The sequence below is a fragment of the Diadema setosum genome, chromosome 17 (genome assembly GCF_964275005.1).
Source record: "Diadema setosum chromosome 17, eeDiaSeto1, whole genome shotgun sequence".
NCBI classification, from domain to species: domain Eukaryota; kingdom Metazoa; phylum Echinodermata; class Echinoidea; order Diadematoida; family Diadematidae; genus Diadema; species Diadema setosum.
Window position 1 is genome coordinate 11,854,480 of NC_092701.1, and position 18,076 is coordinate 11,872,555.

The following is an 18,076-nucleotide window of genomic DNA, read 5'->3' on the forward strand; positions in this document are numbered from 1 at the left end:
CTGTAGGAATATGAAGCTCTGGGGCTAGGCTATTGTCAGGATGTGTGCACCAGTTCTATGCCACAAGAGACAGCATAGGATAATGTGCTATGAGTACCTCTAGTTTCATTTCATTTTGGAGAGTAGAACATTAGCACATTAATGTGTTCTTTGTTTAGAGGGGGAGGGGGTGCAGGTGAGATGGTCATGGCGGGGTGGGAGTGTATATCATCAGATGTGTGAAGTAATTGGGGGCCCTGGTGGTTTTGGCAAGAAATAAGTTGACTGCCGATTGAGCATCTTCTCTCGACAGACCGGGGGCGTTGAAAGTACACCTGTCCGTACCCTCGCCATGCTCAGCTGAATCCCCGGCCTGGCTTCTCTCATCGGCCGGCCGGCGGAGAGAGAGGGAGAGATGGAGCTGGGGATGGGGCGGGGCAGGGGGGCAGCGCGGAGGAAGCGGGCCGATGAGTTAGGGCCGTGCGAGTGAATCCTTCATTCTTGTATCTGTTTTGCCCCATGGTTTCCTCTCCGCGGGAAGACGTGAAGATCCAAGGAAAACTTCCCCCGTCCAGTGATTCATGCTAGTTTGAGCTTTAACAGAGTGGCACCTACATTCTACACCATCTTTAAAAAACACTTTATCTTCATCTATTGAAGCTAGCTGGCGGAAAGTACCTGAAAGAATCCAGATACTCAGCCAACTTGTGCTGTATGACTAACTTCAAAGTGTACAAGAAATTATGCAGGTGCTGACCTATAGCATGGGCATTCATTGTCAGGTTACGTATGCTACAATCTTACTCTTGTAACACGCACCCCTCACCCCCCCCCCCCCCAAAAAAAAAAAAAGAAAAGAAAAGAAAAAGAAATCAAATCAAACAAAGAAGAAAAACCCTTGCAAACCTGATGTTTACTGTATTGTAAAGCAAAAGTGAATAAGATTGTCACTACTAAAGCTTACAAAAGAAAAGTATTGTGATTTATTTCACAATTCTGGCCACTTTCTAATATTGCCATAATACAGTATGATTGGCTGGCAAGTGTACGAGATCACTTTTTCAGTCTGATTTCTTCCAAATAACCTGCAATCATGCCCAGTCTTTCAATGAACAAGCAATGATAAAATTATATATAAATTAAACAACAAACTAGTACTGAAGAAAATATTCTCAGTAGAAATCAAATGTGAAAATGTGGTAAGGCCAATGAGGTGAGATCAAACATAAGTCAGACAATCAAACATAAGTCTCTGAATATTCAATTCTGATTGGCTGATGTACCTGACTTAAGTGTGATTTTCTGACTTATGTATGATTCCATCATTTTATACAACAGGGCCCTGGTATATGTTATATGCGTAAAATACAGAACATTCTTTAGAATTGAAGAAATTTAAAAACAGTAGCAGCTAGGACCCCGTTTACAGTGCGGGGCTGGGCCGAGCCGCGGCCGAGCCCAACCTCAATTGCGAGGCCAAGCCACGCAATTTTGTCCGTTTACACTGCCGGGCTCGGCCGTGCTTTTGATTCAAACCTTTCAATATTTTGTCGTAGTGGTGCTCTGCTTGTAAACAAACGCAATTTGGTATAGCCTGGTTTTCAGACCCTTTACAAACTGGATTCCGTGGCGACGAATTCGCCGTTCGGGCAAAGGCCTTTGCCGAAGGAAAAATCCTTTGCTGGACAAAACCACCTTAAACTATACTAGTTTTTGATGTTGAGGGGGTTGATATCATGAATAACGAAATAGTACGGGCAGAGGGTCTGGAAGCCAGACTAAAATTGGCCGCGCATTTGGCCCAGTTTGCGTTTACACCAAGAAGAGGCCGGGCTCGGCCACGGCCGAGCTGCGGCCGAGACCACCTCCAGAGCGTGGCCAAATGCACGGCCAATTTTGGCCTCGCATTTGGCCTTTTGTGCGTTTACACTGAAATGAAGGAGGGCTCGCACTGTAAACGGGGTCTTAGAGAGATTAAGCAGTACACTGTAGTTGCTCTAAAAGTGGAAATTTTTTGCATGCATAATATGTCACGCTCAACCAGGTAAGATGAATTTTGCACATTTTTAATTCTGCATAATCAGAATATAACATAGTATTACATTTAAAAAGTAACAAATTTGCAGGCCTCGAAATAGGATTTTGGAGGGGCACGGCCATTTAGAAAAGGGCACTTTTTCCAAGAGGCCAGGGCACTTAAGTCAGTCAGAGGGGCACCAAGGCCACATTGGAAAGGGCATGTTTGGTGTTTATGAAAAAAGAAAGAAGAAAAACAAACCGAGAAAAACAAACAAACACACACACACACACACAAAGTGCAACACACAACAAAAACCTCTTCCCTACAGCTGTAACACGTTCCCGATCTCCGCGTTTCTATCAGTGAAACAACATTTTTTTAAACAGGAATAAAACAGTAGGTATTGATTGAAACTCGACACCCTTTCAGGCCAGCCAGGCTGCCATGAAACTTCAAAGCACATTCCGACAGCTGGCTGGCAAAACCACAAGGCAAAGGAATTTGCGTGCGCGTGTAGATTGCTATGATTTAGTCTGTGACAGACAGTTCATGACCTCCAAGAATGCGCCAGTATGCGCGGTTTCTTCTGTTGATTGGTCTCTCTCTCTCTCCACCCCTCCCCATTCCCCAGTCTGGCACACCTTGGCATCGTGGGATTTTTCTTTTTTCTTGGTGAACTTGGGAGTTCACTCTTCACTACTACTGTACTCTCTGAATATGCGCTGCCTAGCTAGTACATACTCGCGGCCGCTGCGCTGCGGAGGCAGTCGGGACGGTAAAAGCCGGTCGGGCGTACATGTAGGTACAGTTACACGTCGTCTCGTATCACTCGGAAAGATACTTTGAGTTTGAATCAGATATATCGGGACGCGAGTGAACTGAAGGTATGATATTTGAGATCAGGAAAGTTGTTCAAGCTTATTAAAGAGACTTTGAGAAAGGGCATATCATACGTCATAAATAATAACTTTCATTCTAAAAGGGCACCACGGCCCCAAGAAAAAGGGCACATTTTTTTTGGCCGTAACTTTGATCAAAAAACAAAAGGCATTGCGGCCAACGAGAGGGGCACCGACGGCCATGGCCGTCGGTGGCCGTCGGTTAATTCGAGGCCTGAATTTGTGTGTTTTAATTTTGTACTTCAAGTTTCAGAATGTGTTGCCCAAATGAGCAAAAACTTCCACTTTTACAGTAGTCTGCAGTGTTGGTGATTGGACTCTAGTTGAAATTGGTTACAAAAAGAAAACTGACCGCAATGCTCTTCTCAATGTCAATGACCTGGGTCCATGTCTGTGGTGATACCCCTCTCTCCACGTTGATCCCTCCGAGCACGACATCGCCAAGGTGGTCGATGAACACCACAAAGGGAGTGTGGCTGCTTAGCGGGCTCTCTGCTTCCACAACTCTGCTGGGAATAGCTGAAAGACACACCATTTCAAAAGACTTGTTGATTTACCACGCAAACATCATGTACAATGTGTATTCTTCAAAGTAAAAATTGTTCATCAAAAGAGAAAAACCGTGTCAGACATATTCCTACAACAGGTTATCCGATACCATTTACAGACATACCCCAGTATTATTACATTCTTATGATTACTAGAACGCATCTACTCCAGATGTGTACACACACCATGATGGTATTCAGACGTCTTGGACATACGTTGCTTTAAAGTTTATTTATGAACACTTTTTTTTACCATTTCACAAATATCAAGGCAACATACAATGTAACTGCTCTTGTACGTACATGATCATTCATTGTGTATATGCAGCTATGTATTTATACATTGTATGTACTGTATGTTTCAAAGCGCCTCTATGGAAGACCACTCTTTTTGTTGAGTAGATTGCCTTGTATTAATGAATAAGTGAATGAATGAATGAAAGAATGAATAATTGAATTAATTAATCAGTAAATAAAGAAGTAAATAAATAGATAGATTATTTAATTAATAAATTGATTAATAAATAAGTAAGTAAAAAAAAATAACTTATTTGATTATATGATGAATAAATGATCGAGTAATCAATAAAATAGATAACAAAATGAATATTTTTCAAAACAAGAAGAATTTTAAACATATGTAGGACCTTTATAAGCATCGCAGAAGACAAAATATAATAGTTAAAACAAAGTGTGCAGCAATCTAGATCACTGCTCTGGATTTGTGATGAAGTCTTCTGAGGCTTATCCTCTTGTTCTTATTATGACTTTCAAAAGATACACATCGCTTTGATTCACATTGCAGTTAAGATGAACAAAAAACAAGAAGAAACGAGTCAATCACCATGCACAATGGCTGTTCTAATCCCCCGCCTCTGATCTCATCGTGTCAAAAAGTCTTTTGAGACGGTCTCATCTCCCGTTCTCCTTGAGATGGGAGAGGGGAATAAGTCTCAGGTGAGCTCTAGGCAGAGATGACAGATGAAGTCAGGGGAACCCATAACTTTGGATTGAAACAATCAATCCATTCCAATTAGTGAGGTAGACAATCAAATTTCCTGCTAGATATCCACCGCTTTCTCCTGTTATTGTTTGGGGCATAACATATATGCCTGGGAACCCAAGGTCATGGGACTTTTATAGCTGTGCTTCAACTTAAAAGGCTCAACCCTCAAATGATTGAATGAATTAATGAATGAAGGAATCAAAAAAGCTATAGTCTAAGGTTATCTTGTTACTCTGTTACCCCATCTTTCCTGTCAATGGCTTTCCTGGAAGACTGGACACTAATCTCACATCCACAAAAATAAGATTTTTCCCCTTGTGTTCCCTTCTTTTTTGTGGTCACCGATATGTTAATTTTTAGCAATCTGTAATTAACTTTGAGACCAGTTCAAAACATCTGTGAGCATTGCCTAAATGAGCTGTTGCGAATATTGTCATGATTAGATATTTATCATTAATCATAAATTTTGGAAAAATGAGCACATGAATGGTGACCACTAATTATTCAATATCAGACTGAATATGCATGAACAAATTGTACATGTGAAAAATGTTTGTTCCAAAAGTAATGCTTTAGATTACTCACAATTGTGGGTATGATTCACTAAATAGCAACAAAGGAAGTTTTCTGTGTGGAGCAGAGAATCTTAGTGGCTGCTTGCCAGATATGCCTCTTGAATTTATTACCATTATCTGACAAAAATGTCTGCAAAACAAGACAGCGAAGATTAAAGAGGGATTTCTGCACAATGTGTCAGTAATTCATATAATCTTCTTTCCATTGATGCATTTTGTCAGTAAGCTCAACTTTCCTCCCAAAAACTTTGCCCCATTAGCTCTTTAAATAATTTTAGTGACTCTCTCCTTATAAAAATTATTTTTAGCTTGTAAGTTCTTGCCTGAAATATCATTTTTCGATGATTTGCCAAATTATAATGGCTATATGATGAACAGCACATAATTGCCAACTCTTATTGTAGAAAGCCGTCCTTCCTCTCTAATGCTCTGCACCACTTGCTTCAATGAATACAGGAATACAACTTAAAGGGAACTGGAATACAGCAATACCATGCACATACTATGATCCAACCAGTCAATATCTGGCAATTTAAAATATATTGCCTGTGTCATCATATGAAGAAGGAATAAGATGCTGGTGTACTACAAACAGTGCAGTACTTTACAACATCGACTCAAAACATTTCAAAGGGGGTAACCCAAGATCATTGGTGCAAAATAAGGTAGGAAAAAAAAAACCAACAACAAACAACCAAACATAAACATTCATGTCTCCATACCATATCAGGGCAATTACCCCCCCGGAGGACAATCAACCCCCCCCCCCCCCCCCCCCCCCGCTAAATACTGGAAAGTGATAAGCTTAGATTAAAGATTAGGGTTAGGCTTAGGTTTAGGGTAAGAGTTCGGGTTAGGTTTAGGATTAGGGTCAGGGGAAAGGTCTGGGGTAATTGTCCAGGGGGTTATTGCCCTAGACCCATCCATACACTTGTTCTGATGAGAAAAGACTGAAATTGACTATGTGTTGTTCCCCCCCCCCCAAAAAAAAAAAAAAAAAAAAAAAATAGAGAAAAAACACACAAATTGTTTACATTTTTGGTTTACTTGAGGGACACTTCTGTATTATTGGATGAGACTTTAAACAAAAAAAAGTTGGCAAAACTGTTAGATGCTGACTGAAGTATTTCAACAACTGCTTCAAATCCTATGGCCACTCAACAATCAAAGAGGAAATTATGCAGTGACCATTATGATATCCTTTGGTCACTAACCCTGCTAAGTTTGAACAACAGGAAGCCAAGGTGACCATGAGTGCACAGAAGTTCTCTGACATGTAATTAATCCAAACCACACCATCGAGGATTTCATCACGTTCCTGAGATTTCATGATCTTAGCGTCAGTGAGTTATGTGAGTGCAGCTCATGCGTGAGAATCGTGAACTGAGTCAACAAAGCAGTTGCATAAACCAGGCCTTGTAGATATAATGATGATGATACTTCAAAGTATCATCATTTTACTAAAATTGAAAGTCTTGTATTGCTAAGACAAAAACAGAATGGATATGAAAATTAAAAATGAGAATGGTAGCTAACGTGTATTCTTCTTCTTCTTCTTATTATTATTATATCCTTCACATGTGCTTCAATTGGTAATGTCATCTTATACTGTTTACAAATGTACTTGTATTGTTTTTTGTTTCTAAGCCTGTACCAGTAAGTTTTATTCTCTCCTGTGTCTTTAACATTGTCGGTAACTTTTATCAATTGGTATTTTAGTGCATAAATTGCAGTTTGTCTTTCTAAATTGTACAAGTTACAAACATTCTAGACTGTACTTCTGAATGATTTTACTTCTGAATAAGTGTATGAATTAACTTGAATTATTGACTTAATAAGGCTCATCAGTTTCTCCATACGAAACAGAAATCTCTTTCAATCAGTCTTTGGAAATTGTTATCATGATGCCGCGTGGCTTTCTGACACGAAGCCTCTTGCAAATATGATGTAGTGGTCCCGCCAAAAGGAGTCCATAGACAAATGAAAAGTTTCATCACAAACTGAGTCAGCTCGATTCTTGTCAATCTAAAAGAAAAATAATAAAAGAAATGATATTTTGAATTAAAACTTCAAGAACATTCACGGTCATACAACAAGCGAGGTATCATTAGAAAGGTTGATTTTGATTTTTCTGATGATGGACTTTAGAATTTCTAAGAATTGTGCTTAACCCATTTTGCAATCAAGCTCTTCAAATTTCTGTGATGCTGAAGCACGCAACCACCTCATTTTCATTTTCAGAATTACTTCATTTTTATATTCAGAATTACGATCTTTTGGAATAATGATCTTGCGGAGAACAAACTTTACCAGTGTATTTCATGTTTTGATCAACAAACTGTAACCTGTTGCACCTGCGTGGGGTTTGCACTGAAGCGGTTTCCTGATTATCTGATGAATACTGTACTTTCAATCTTAAACCAAAGTTTAATAGGAGACTAAAAAGGTAGAATAGCACAACAACATTTGATGAGGAAATTACAAGTCTACAATCACAGGTAGACTTGTCTGCAATGACCACTCACAGTGAGTTTCATCTTCTTTGAAAAAGCAGCACTTTTTTTTTTTTCAAATAATGCTGACAAAAAGCAGCCACGCATCTACACTCTGATTGTTCACCATCCTACTTTTTGGTCCATATGGAGACTGGGAGGATCTCAGCTTGAGATTTTAGTTCTGCATCTATTTTTTCTTTCAAGGGTTTGGTTCAAGCTTTTGCTTGGATATGTGGAATATCCAAGGATTTCATGTCCGGGACAGTTGGGGCCTCTGCTAAATCCAAAAATCTTGTCAACTAATGTCTGACAGTTTACTTCTTGCTTGACTGAGTACAATCATATCTCTAGGTCAAAAGGGCTAAGCAATGCCCACTAGAAAGAGAGAGAGAGAGAGAGAGAGGGGGGGGGGGGGGAAGGGGAGAGGATTCCATAGATAATCAGATGTCCAATACACCTGTCGTCAGAGATGTGGAATTGCGTGCTCTGGGTTATTTTCTTGGGATGTGGTGACACAAGGTGTTTCTTGGTACTGTTTGTGTTCACTTTTTTTTTTTTTTTTCAAGGGGGGAGGGCTTTGTTTGCTTTTTCCCATTTATGCGTGTTAGGTAAAGTAGTGATGGATGGCCCTGGTGTCGTCCATCAACTTGTAGTGTTAGTGACATTGGTGATTTCTAGGTCGGCATAGCTACTTTGTCAAAGGTGCCCTCACTACATAAATCATACAAGAAACTTGTGGCAGATCAAGATGTGAGATGGAGTCAAGCCACCAGCAAGAGGCAAGGCCAGGGCCTTTGGAGACCTTTCTTAAAGGACAAGTTCACCTTCATAAACATAAGGATTGAGAGAATGCAGCAATATTAGTAGAACACATCAGTGAAAGTTTGAGGAAAATTGGACAATCGATGCAAAAGTTATGAATTTTTGAAATTTTTGTGTTGGAACCGCTGGATGAGGAGACTACTAAGGCTCGTGATGTCATATGAGTACAACAGTATAAAGAAAATTCAACATATTTTCACTTTTTCTGCATAATAAAAGAGCACTTGACTTGCCTCTTTCTAAAGGCAATGGGAATAATATTACCCATAACATATGTCAGTAACGAGTCAAGGGAATGTGTACTTTTTTTCAAAAGATGACATTTTGTGAAAGTCTCTTTATATTTTCCTTATATTGTTGTACGCATGTGACATCATGCACTGCAGTAGTCTTCTCATCCAGCGGTGACTGCACAAAAACTTCAAAAATTCATAACTTTTGAACGGATTGTGCGATTTTCCTCAAACTTTCAATGATGTGTTCTACTAATATTGCTACATTCTCTCAATCGTTATGTTAATGAAGGTGAACTTGTCCTTTAAATTCATAACTTACATTTTTGAGATACCTAGTTTTGCTATGAGTATACAGTCACCAAAAAATTGAATAACCAACTAGCAGTCAGCTATTTCAAAGAAGCTTATGCATAACACTAAACAATGACTAGCTGATGAGTGAACCTAGCGACTTCATGAGTTGAAATGACCAACTGAATCATTCAACACTGGACTACTCGGTAGAAATGATGTGCCATAAAGACCTCAAATAGGCTAATGAAGCTTATGAATAAGGAACGCATACACAGATCTGAGAGGGAGCCCTGTCCTGTGTTCGGCTTCGGCCTGCTTCATTTGTGATTAGCAGCGTCAACAACAGTGTAAGGGTCCTTGAAAAAGACTAAGGCCAGCCCATCACATGCAGGTAGTAAGAAAGAGACATACAACGTACATTGTACCAACGTAACCCATAGCACCTTGGTTTTCATTTGATAGGAGAATTCCACTTCAACTGAGTGAAATTTAAAACTACGCAAAGCAGTGAAAACTTCATCAAGATCAGACAAAGATATGAAAGTTGTGGGATTTTTAAGTCTTGCACTCATGTACATGTAACAGTTGTCCAAGTAGCCAATATGAATGCAAAAAGATAGGCTAATGATGTCATACAGTCAGACCATTATGTTATGTTACTCCCGCACGCACTGCGCACGGGGTCGCTTCGTGCGGCTGCGTGCAGGTTCGTGCGATCTCGCACGGGAGCGTATGGCTCCGTGCGCCCCTGTACGCACCCGTGCGTAGTCGTGCACCTCCGTGCGGATCTGCACGCCCCCGTGCAGATCCGCACGCCTGCGTGCGGATCCATACTCCCTCGCACGCTGTCGCACGGACCCGTGCGGGTCTGGCGCACGGTCCCGTGCGGGTCGGGCGCACGGACCCGTGCGGCTTTTGGGTGCGATTTCGCACGGCCCCGTGCCGCCAGTGCTTGGTTCCCGCATGATCCCATCTCACCTCCCTGGTTCCCGCAGTGCTTACACGGTACGTGTGTATCAGGTGTATACCGCGTGCGAGTCCATGCGCCATTCCCCGGCCAACAGTTTCAGCGCAAGCGTGAAATGAGACGATTCCCGACAATACGAAAGGCTTGTTACTTGCGCCAAGGAGCTTCAAACCCTTACTTGCTTATTGCCAGTCAGTCGGCAAGCCGAAAAAACCCGTCTAGAATATTCAAGTTCTCGCACGGGTGACCTCGAGTTGACCCCGCAGATCATGATCACTGAATTACGTTTTCACATGATTTTTTTTTTTTTTTATTTGACAGGTTAAGGTTAAAACCTGAATGCAATATTGTTTAAATTTTCCAAGAGACATGAAAGGTCATCGACTTCGTGCATGGCTAATTCATTACCGATGTCCCGGAAATAATGGGTTCACATACTCGTCTAAAATTCCCCTAAGAGTCTTCTTTTTCATTGTAGGGCACTAACGAACGCATACCATGTAAAAGGAGAATTATTATCCAGCTATAAGATGATACTTAAGGTGTAACGTGATGATTAGATGGGTCAGCAGCGAGCGCCAGCTGAAATCATAAGGATATCATTCCTTTACTCGGCACGAAATCGCGAAAATATTGTACTGTCCCACATATAGAAATTGACGTGTTCCATGGAGGCCCTTTGTGTGTTATGAGCGACCCCAGCGTAACTGACATGGTCAATTATAAGCGTCTACTAGCTGTGATAATCTGTGTTTGTGTCTGTCGGTGGGCATTATGTACAAGTAGCCTATTGCCTCTTGCTTGGCCTCTCTCTCTCTCTCTCTCTCTCTTCTCTCTCTCTCTCTCTCTCTCTCAACAAGTCATGAATTCACTTTACCCATCATGCCTAATCGAACTACGACATGATTGAGGTAACCGCGCCTTTTTATTCTCATAGTCAAAATCAAACTAATTCTTTACATAATTAAAAAAAAAAATCTTCATATAATTTCTCAAAATACTCAAAAGATGGCCTCAGTCAAAACTTTCTACAAAGATTGCATACGCCAATCTTTACGGCCTAAACAAGTTTTTTTAGAGAGCTATTAGTTCACCCTGCTACGATGACTTCGATTGCGTTTTGAACTTGTACCGAACTACTTTCAACACAACTATTACCTTTATAGTTCGATTGATGAACTAGTCTTTTGAATTGATAACCGACATTCGTAATCGTAAGCATACAGTAACAAAATACTGTCAATAACAGTTGGAAAATGCAAATGCTATAATAATAGCGCGAAATACACGAGTAACGATCATCTTCATACATTCTAATTCCCAAGTGATGTCGCTTCGAAAATGACACATGGTTTGACTACTGCTTCAAGCAAAGAAAAGTAAAAGGAATGGGATATACTTCTAATGATAATATCACGCCGTACAAGGCATTCCACTGTATTTGGTAATGTCGGTTACGTTTTTGTGCGCTTTACGTACGGAAAATAAAAGGCAGATTGATGCTATTAAATGCTAACACAACGCATTCAAATGATTTTTTGAAATAGACCGTGTACAATGTAATGTTTTAGTATTCGGTTTGAAACTTTAAATTTGCGAGTCCTTTATAAAGTCATATGGGTTATTACATTATCAATTCAAGCAAAAATTACAGTACTTTAAGGATTCGGATTTGCTCAGAAGATTAACAATTCTATCTTTGGCAATAGTTTGCAACAGAGACAATCCGCTTCAATAGATATACAATATAATTCTGTTTTCATAAATAGAAAGGAAAACGTAAATAAGTCAACTTTATAACTTCAATGAGCTTTCTCACCAACTGAACTTGATTTGATCTGCCTTGCATGATATCGCTGTGTGTTCTATTAATTCTATGATATTGTTTAATTTGATATTGTTTAATTGGCACGCGTGTTTTTTTTTTTTTTTATGCAGAATATTTCAGGTAAGTATAATTCATTGAAGCTAATAATGTTTGTACATATGACGTGTTCGTTGTTTTGTATTTTCATTTTTATAATATATCACGTGTCCATTATCTGATTATGACTACGAAAATATGACAACTGTTTGAATGCGGAGTATGTACTGGAACACTAGTGTCTCCCACCAGTATAGACAAACTAATTTCTAGTCGTCTATCCCCGCTTGAAATGGAAATGAAATTACACACCAAAAAAAAAAAAAAAGACGAAGAAAGGAAACGAAGTTCAATTTTTAGTAGATTTCAACTGTTTTGTTTAGTGCCTGATACATATAATGGGCAAAATTCTTTAGCGCATAAGCAATCACACAACTTTTGGGAATAAATGTATGTCTTAATGATTGTATCTTATGGAAGAAAAATCGTTTCCTTGCCTGAATTTTAGCTTCTTCTTTTTCAAGCTTGCGGGAAAGAAATAGTTGAACATCAACCGCAATCATAAAGAGAAGCCACATCCTTAAAAACAAACACAGGAGTACTGAGACGCACTACGAAATGCTTCCTTTTGTTTGGGGGGGGGGGTTATTGATTATTCTGAAGGTTCATAGATCACACAATTCATATGGTTCGCTATTAGCTTAGGTTCGTTAAGAAAAAAAAATAAACAGATAAATGCGTTCCTTTTCCCGTGGTTCCTTTACCCGAAAGTAATCAAGCAATCACTTATTTCAGTATAAGATTTGTGAATACAAAACGATACGACGACGGCCTTTAAAGCATTAATTCCGAATATAATTGTAAATATGACTATCAGTCTATACTCAACTTCTCAAATGCAGAAAGATTGCAACTGTAAATGTGGTGTTCTGTAAAAAAAAAATAAACAAAAATAAAAATAGGTTTAAGCTACAAGTTAATGGTTCTTTATATGCTATGGTATCATAAAAGTGACCGAGAATAAGAAGCACTATAATTTTAAATTAATATGATACAATCATAATTATAAAAAAAAAACAACATGAAGCTGTTAGGCCTATACATCAACATTTGCTTCTGATACGTATAGTATAAATTATGTGCAGCTTTGGCAAGCGCGATAAAAGATAATGTGGACGCAACGCCTATAAGGGAAGTGTGCCTAATATGGCGGGAATTCAGAATGTTACGGCTGTATACAGCTGCAGCAGAGCAGGCACGAAAGCAGTCGTTGATGATCTGCAACATTACGACCATGTGCATTATTAGAGGGTTTTTAGTACACGCAAAGAACACGATCTGAAAAGACGACTATCGTTAATTAACTTCATTAACTTCCTCTATTGATGCTGTCTTTTGAATCCCCGCCTACAATGGGTTCTCAGGTTCTATTCACTCTAGTAGTCCATGGGCCAGGCCAGATATTGGTACCATCTGAGGTGGCAATACCTTTTTGGTGTCATTTTGTTTGTCGGGCATAGATATGCCTATCATGATAGCATTTCCAAATGAGTAGCTTAGTCATAGTAAATTAATTTTAAACCAATTTGGTCTCGTTGTTATATCCCTCTACTTCTGAATCGAGACCAACCGCTATACAAAGAAGAGTACTGTCTTCTGTATGTTCACAGGTGTTCTGTTGTAAACGCGGTGCGCTTAGTCTTTATTCAAGGCAGCGAAGGGAATATCCAAGGGTTATGATATCCACGGCGCTTAGTTTAATATTCAAGACGGCGAAGGGAATATCCAAAGCTTATAAAACAGTGTATATCCCTTTATCTAAAAACAACAACAACAAAGCAATTATTTATCATTTTCCGCTGAAAACGCTACGGTGAAAACGCTAATACCATGCCAATGTCGCTTTATTTCCATTCAAACAATGAAATATTATGCAAAAACAATGTACCGGTACACTACAATACATTATAATTGATAATGTTGTAAATGAACAGAGTGATTTTTGTTTATAATTGATGTATTTGTTGAGAGGGTGGTATAAAAACAGTATAGATAATCCCTTTTATTAGGAACTTTAGATATGATAACGGTACATTGTTCTAGATAAAGACTAAGCGCATTGCACCGCGTGACAGCTGTGGACATCATAACCCTTTGGATATTCCCTTCACTGCCTTGAATAAAGACTAAGCGCATCGCGTTTACAACAGAACATCTGTGGACATACAGAAGGCAGTGCTCTTCTTTGTATAGCGGTTAGTTTCGATTCAGAAGTATAGGGATATAAAAACGAAACCAAATTGGTTAAAATTTCATTTATTATGACTAAGCTACTCATTTGGAAATGCTATCATAGCTTGATAAGCGTATCTATGTCCGACAAACAAAATGACACCAAAAAGGTTTTGCCACCTCGAGTGGTACCAACAACCCATTTTTCGGGGTCTTGGCCCATGGACTATAGGTATTGGTACTTGCTAAACGCATCTCCTTTAGTTTCCATTGACAACAATATGGGAGGAGAATGGAAGCGATCAAGGCCCTCGCTAAAAGACGCTTGTTGTAATACGCATTGCGTGCCTTTCTTTCTTTCTTTCTACTGTTTCCTATTGTTTGTGAGTTAAAAACTTGCGGCAACTAAGTCACCGCAGCCGACACACAACGCTTACCGACTCATTCATGCGGCGGCAGCGGCACGGACACAAACGCACTTCAGTTTACATTCGGGCTGCCGTATTGGTTAGAATAGTTAATGATAGACCTGTCCTGCGATTGGGTCATTATCTTACACATCCAAGCTATGCCGTATACGGTACTGCGTGCGATTGAGCGTAAACGCCGTCGCTAAGCAGGACTGTTGTATTGTTTCGTCTATAGTGAAAGAAACAGGTTGTTAGCTTGAACATAGCCCGAACTTTAAGAGCGATTTTCTCCGTTATTTAGAAACTAGACTGACATCATAAGCGTAGATAATATTCGTTTCTATGATCCATAAGGATGTCCAAATGAGTTGTATTACATATCAGTGTAAAGCTTAGTGTCTGTAGAATTCACATATAGGCATAACTACGATCTCATTTTTTGCGACTTTTGACTCATTCCGACGGAGCGCATCACGTGTGTGGCGCTCCGACAAAATGAGTCATAAGTCGCACGGCGAGTTTTCCCGTAATGAGCCGCAAATGAAGGGGAAGCAGTGCTCGGGTCGAAATCTTTTTATACGGATTTTGATTCCTTGATGTTTTATCTGTTTGTACAGAAAATTTCAGCGTGTAAAAATGAGTACAAGTGTCCCAAATCACAGTTTTTCTGAGACAATTTTTTCATTTACATTTTTTTCGAACGCTCGCCTTTGCGTTGCGTTTCGCACCTATTGTTCTTGCCCGATTGAGACTCCACCTCCGTTTCTAGGGTGTATGCTAATGAGGCATTGCTCTTGACCCCATTGAAGACAAAACAAAGTATGGTGCGCGCGGCGGTCAAGCGGTGAGGGCTTTAGAATTACGCAATAATAGTGAGCTGACCAAGGCTATCGATTGCATGACCAGCGAGTTTCGTTTGATACATGCCCTCCATTTCATGAAGTGGTGATTGATGTGACGCACAAATCGCGCTGAAAAAAAAAAAATTCCAACGAACGATCACGCAGAATTTATGATACTTTATCTATGAGCTAATGCAATGATCATAATAATCGAACTTGAAACCTCTGTATGCGGGTGTGTACTTTTACAACGGTTATTAATTGGCCTCATTAATGAATTCATTCAAATAATCATAACTTTCTTTCCCTGGTATGTGCCTTGCTGTTTAAAGTTCATCTCTGGAGATTATAGTAGGGCCTATAAGTTGTCAATTACATGTATTCTCGTTTTTATTAAGTCGACAATTCGTGTGATAATTCGCCAAATTTATGTAATGCATAATATTGTTTCCCTGGTTAATAAAACTTATTGCCCTATTTCTTATGATGGTTTGGGCCACGACGGCATGGAGAGAAATCGGAAGATATACATTATTAATGCCCAAATACAATGTAGGTCGTGTTCCCTTTTGAGGATATTCTGACTCTTGTCATCTGTGTATTTTAGAGGTAGGACCTATCTGAGAAAGGGACAGAAAAAGCTGTGTCGCTACTCAAAAGTGTGCTTCTTCATTTTGTTTTGTTTTTTAATCAGAATGTTTGTAATGATAGCTGTTTGTCGTGTATTGCGTGTAGCTGACATGTGAGAGGTCAAGTCTGCAAAGAATTTGGCTAACAGCTTTGCGAAGTAGCAGCGCTAATTGCCCATTGAATTGCGTATTCTGAGGAATTTCAAATGAAAGAACTCGGACGACACTGTTCACGCCTTGTATCCGAGTAAACCCCGCATCAACGAAGCCTTAAACAATGAAAGGTAAACTTCCTGCTATCAAGGGGTGGATAAAGACGCAACCAGTATTCTTTCTTCGCCATTGATAGCAGAATCAGTGACTGTATGGAGCAACAGTGTTGGAGGATCGGCATTATGTCTGCTAATTTGTAAAAGAATTTTTCAGTCCCCTTTTGTCTTCAGAACCACAGTCAGGGACGCTAAGTTACTCTATCTCCTACAAGCTGTCGTTACTATCTTAAAACGTGAATTTTATGAAAGGTTAAAAGTGATCGCGGAATCAGTTCTTCTGCGTGACACATGCAGGCTTTTATAATAGCATACCAAGCTTAAATCGTTTACCTGTATAGAAAGGGCGGGGATACACACTTATCGCAATTATCCGGATTTGAGAGTAATACACTCTACTACTTTTCTTCATCTTTCCCTCAACAAAGACCATGGTAATTCAAAACAAACAAACAAACTAACTAACTAACTAACAAACAAGCAGTTGCATTATATCAGAACGTATACAAATTTTTGTGTTTCATGTATGTATAGGTCATCTCTTGATGTATAGTACGCATTTGTTATCGTTTTTACAGTGTTTCCTAATAAATGCCTATAGCGAAAACCCAACACAACTTTTATCAAGGAGGAAAGGGAACTTACATTTAAATATAACATAGTTTACAGAAATCAGACATGTAAATAAGGCAATCATATACATCCGCACGGCCGATTATAATCTCTTACTTTGATTATCAAACATGATCGCCGGCATTTACGTGCTTTTTTCTAATTTTTTGAACTTTGCCTCATTTTCTCTTTTTTTTTAAAAACAACTGCTCGATACATTTAAAAATCGTAACACAGTCTGCTAACCCACAACATGATATTCCATTTGATTCGTCACTTATTGTTGGTCGGGTGACGCCAAATGTTGGAATCTCGAGCAATGAATCACGGCATTTTGTTTGTTGGTTTTCGTCTCATCGCTCAAAAGAATTTTGACTACGATTACAGAGGTATCATCTACAAGACATAACTGATAGTTTACAGTAGTGATCATCAATTCAGTAAGAATTTGTCAAGTCATGAATTCACTTTACCCATCATGTCTTTTCGAACTACGACATTGTTTGGGTAACCGCGCCTTTTTGTTCTCATAGTTCAAACTAATTCTTGACATAATCAAAACAAATAATTTTCTTTATATAATTTCTCAAAATACTCGAAAGATGGCCTAAGTCAAAACTTTCTACAAAGATTGCATACGGCAATCTTTACTAGCCTCAACAAGTTTTCTAGAGCTATCAGTTCCCCCTATGACGATGATTTCGATTGCGTTTTGAATTTGCATCGAACTACTTTCAAAACAGCTATTACCTTTATAGTTCGATTAATAAACCAGTCTTTTGAATTCATAACCAACATTCATAATCGTAACCATACAGTAACATAATACTGCATGTCAATAAAAGTTGGAAAATGTAAATGCTATGTCAGTAGCGCAAAATAAATGAGTACCGATTATCTTCATACATTCTAATTCCTAAATGATGTCGCTACGAAAATGACGTATGGTTTGACGACTGCTTCTAGCAAATAAAAGTAAAAAGGAATGGGATATACTTCTAATGATAGTACCACGCCGTACAATGCATTTCACTGTATTTGGTAACGTTTGGTTACGTTTCTGTGCGCTTTACGTACGGAAAATAAAAGGCAGATTGATGCTATTAACATGCTTACACACAACGCATTCAAAAATGTTTTTGAAATACACCGTGTGCAATATAATATTTTAGTATACGTTTTGAAACTTTGAATTTGCGAGTCCTTTATAAAGTTATGAGCAGGGTTATTACATTATCAAGCAAAAATTTAAGTATTTAGGGATTAGGATTTGCGCAGACGACTAACAGTGCTATATATAGCGATCGTTCGCAACAGAGACAATCCTCTTCATTAGATATACAATGTAATTCTGTCTTCATGAATTGAAAGAGAAAC

The 18,076-nt window shown here is 39.1% G+C and overlaps 1 protein-coding gene across 1 annotated transcript in view; it reads right to left on the minus strand.

Moving 5' to 3' along the window:
* LOC140241185 (cation channel sperm-associated auxiliary subunit beta-like) overlaps window positions 1–18,076 on the minus strand; it is a 282,231-nt gene that overhangs the window by 33,946 nt on the left and 230,209 nt on the right. Inside the window, exon 14 of the mRNA XM_072320944.1 lies at window positions 3,251–3,417. Within this exon, the coding sequence (XP_072177045.1) occupies window positions 3,251–3,417 (167 nt within the window). The remainder of the gene's footprint in view (window positions 1–3,250; window positions 3,418–18,076) is intronic.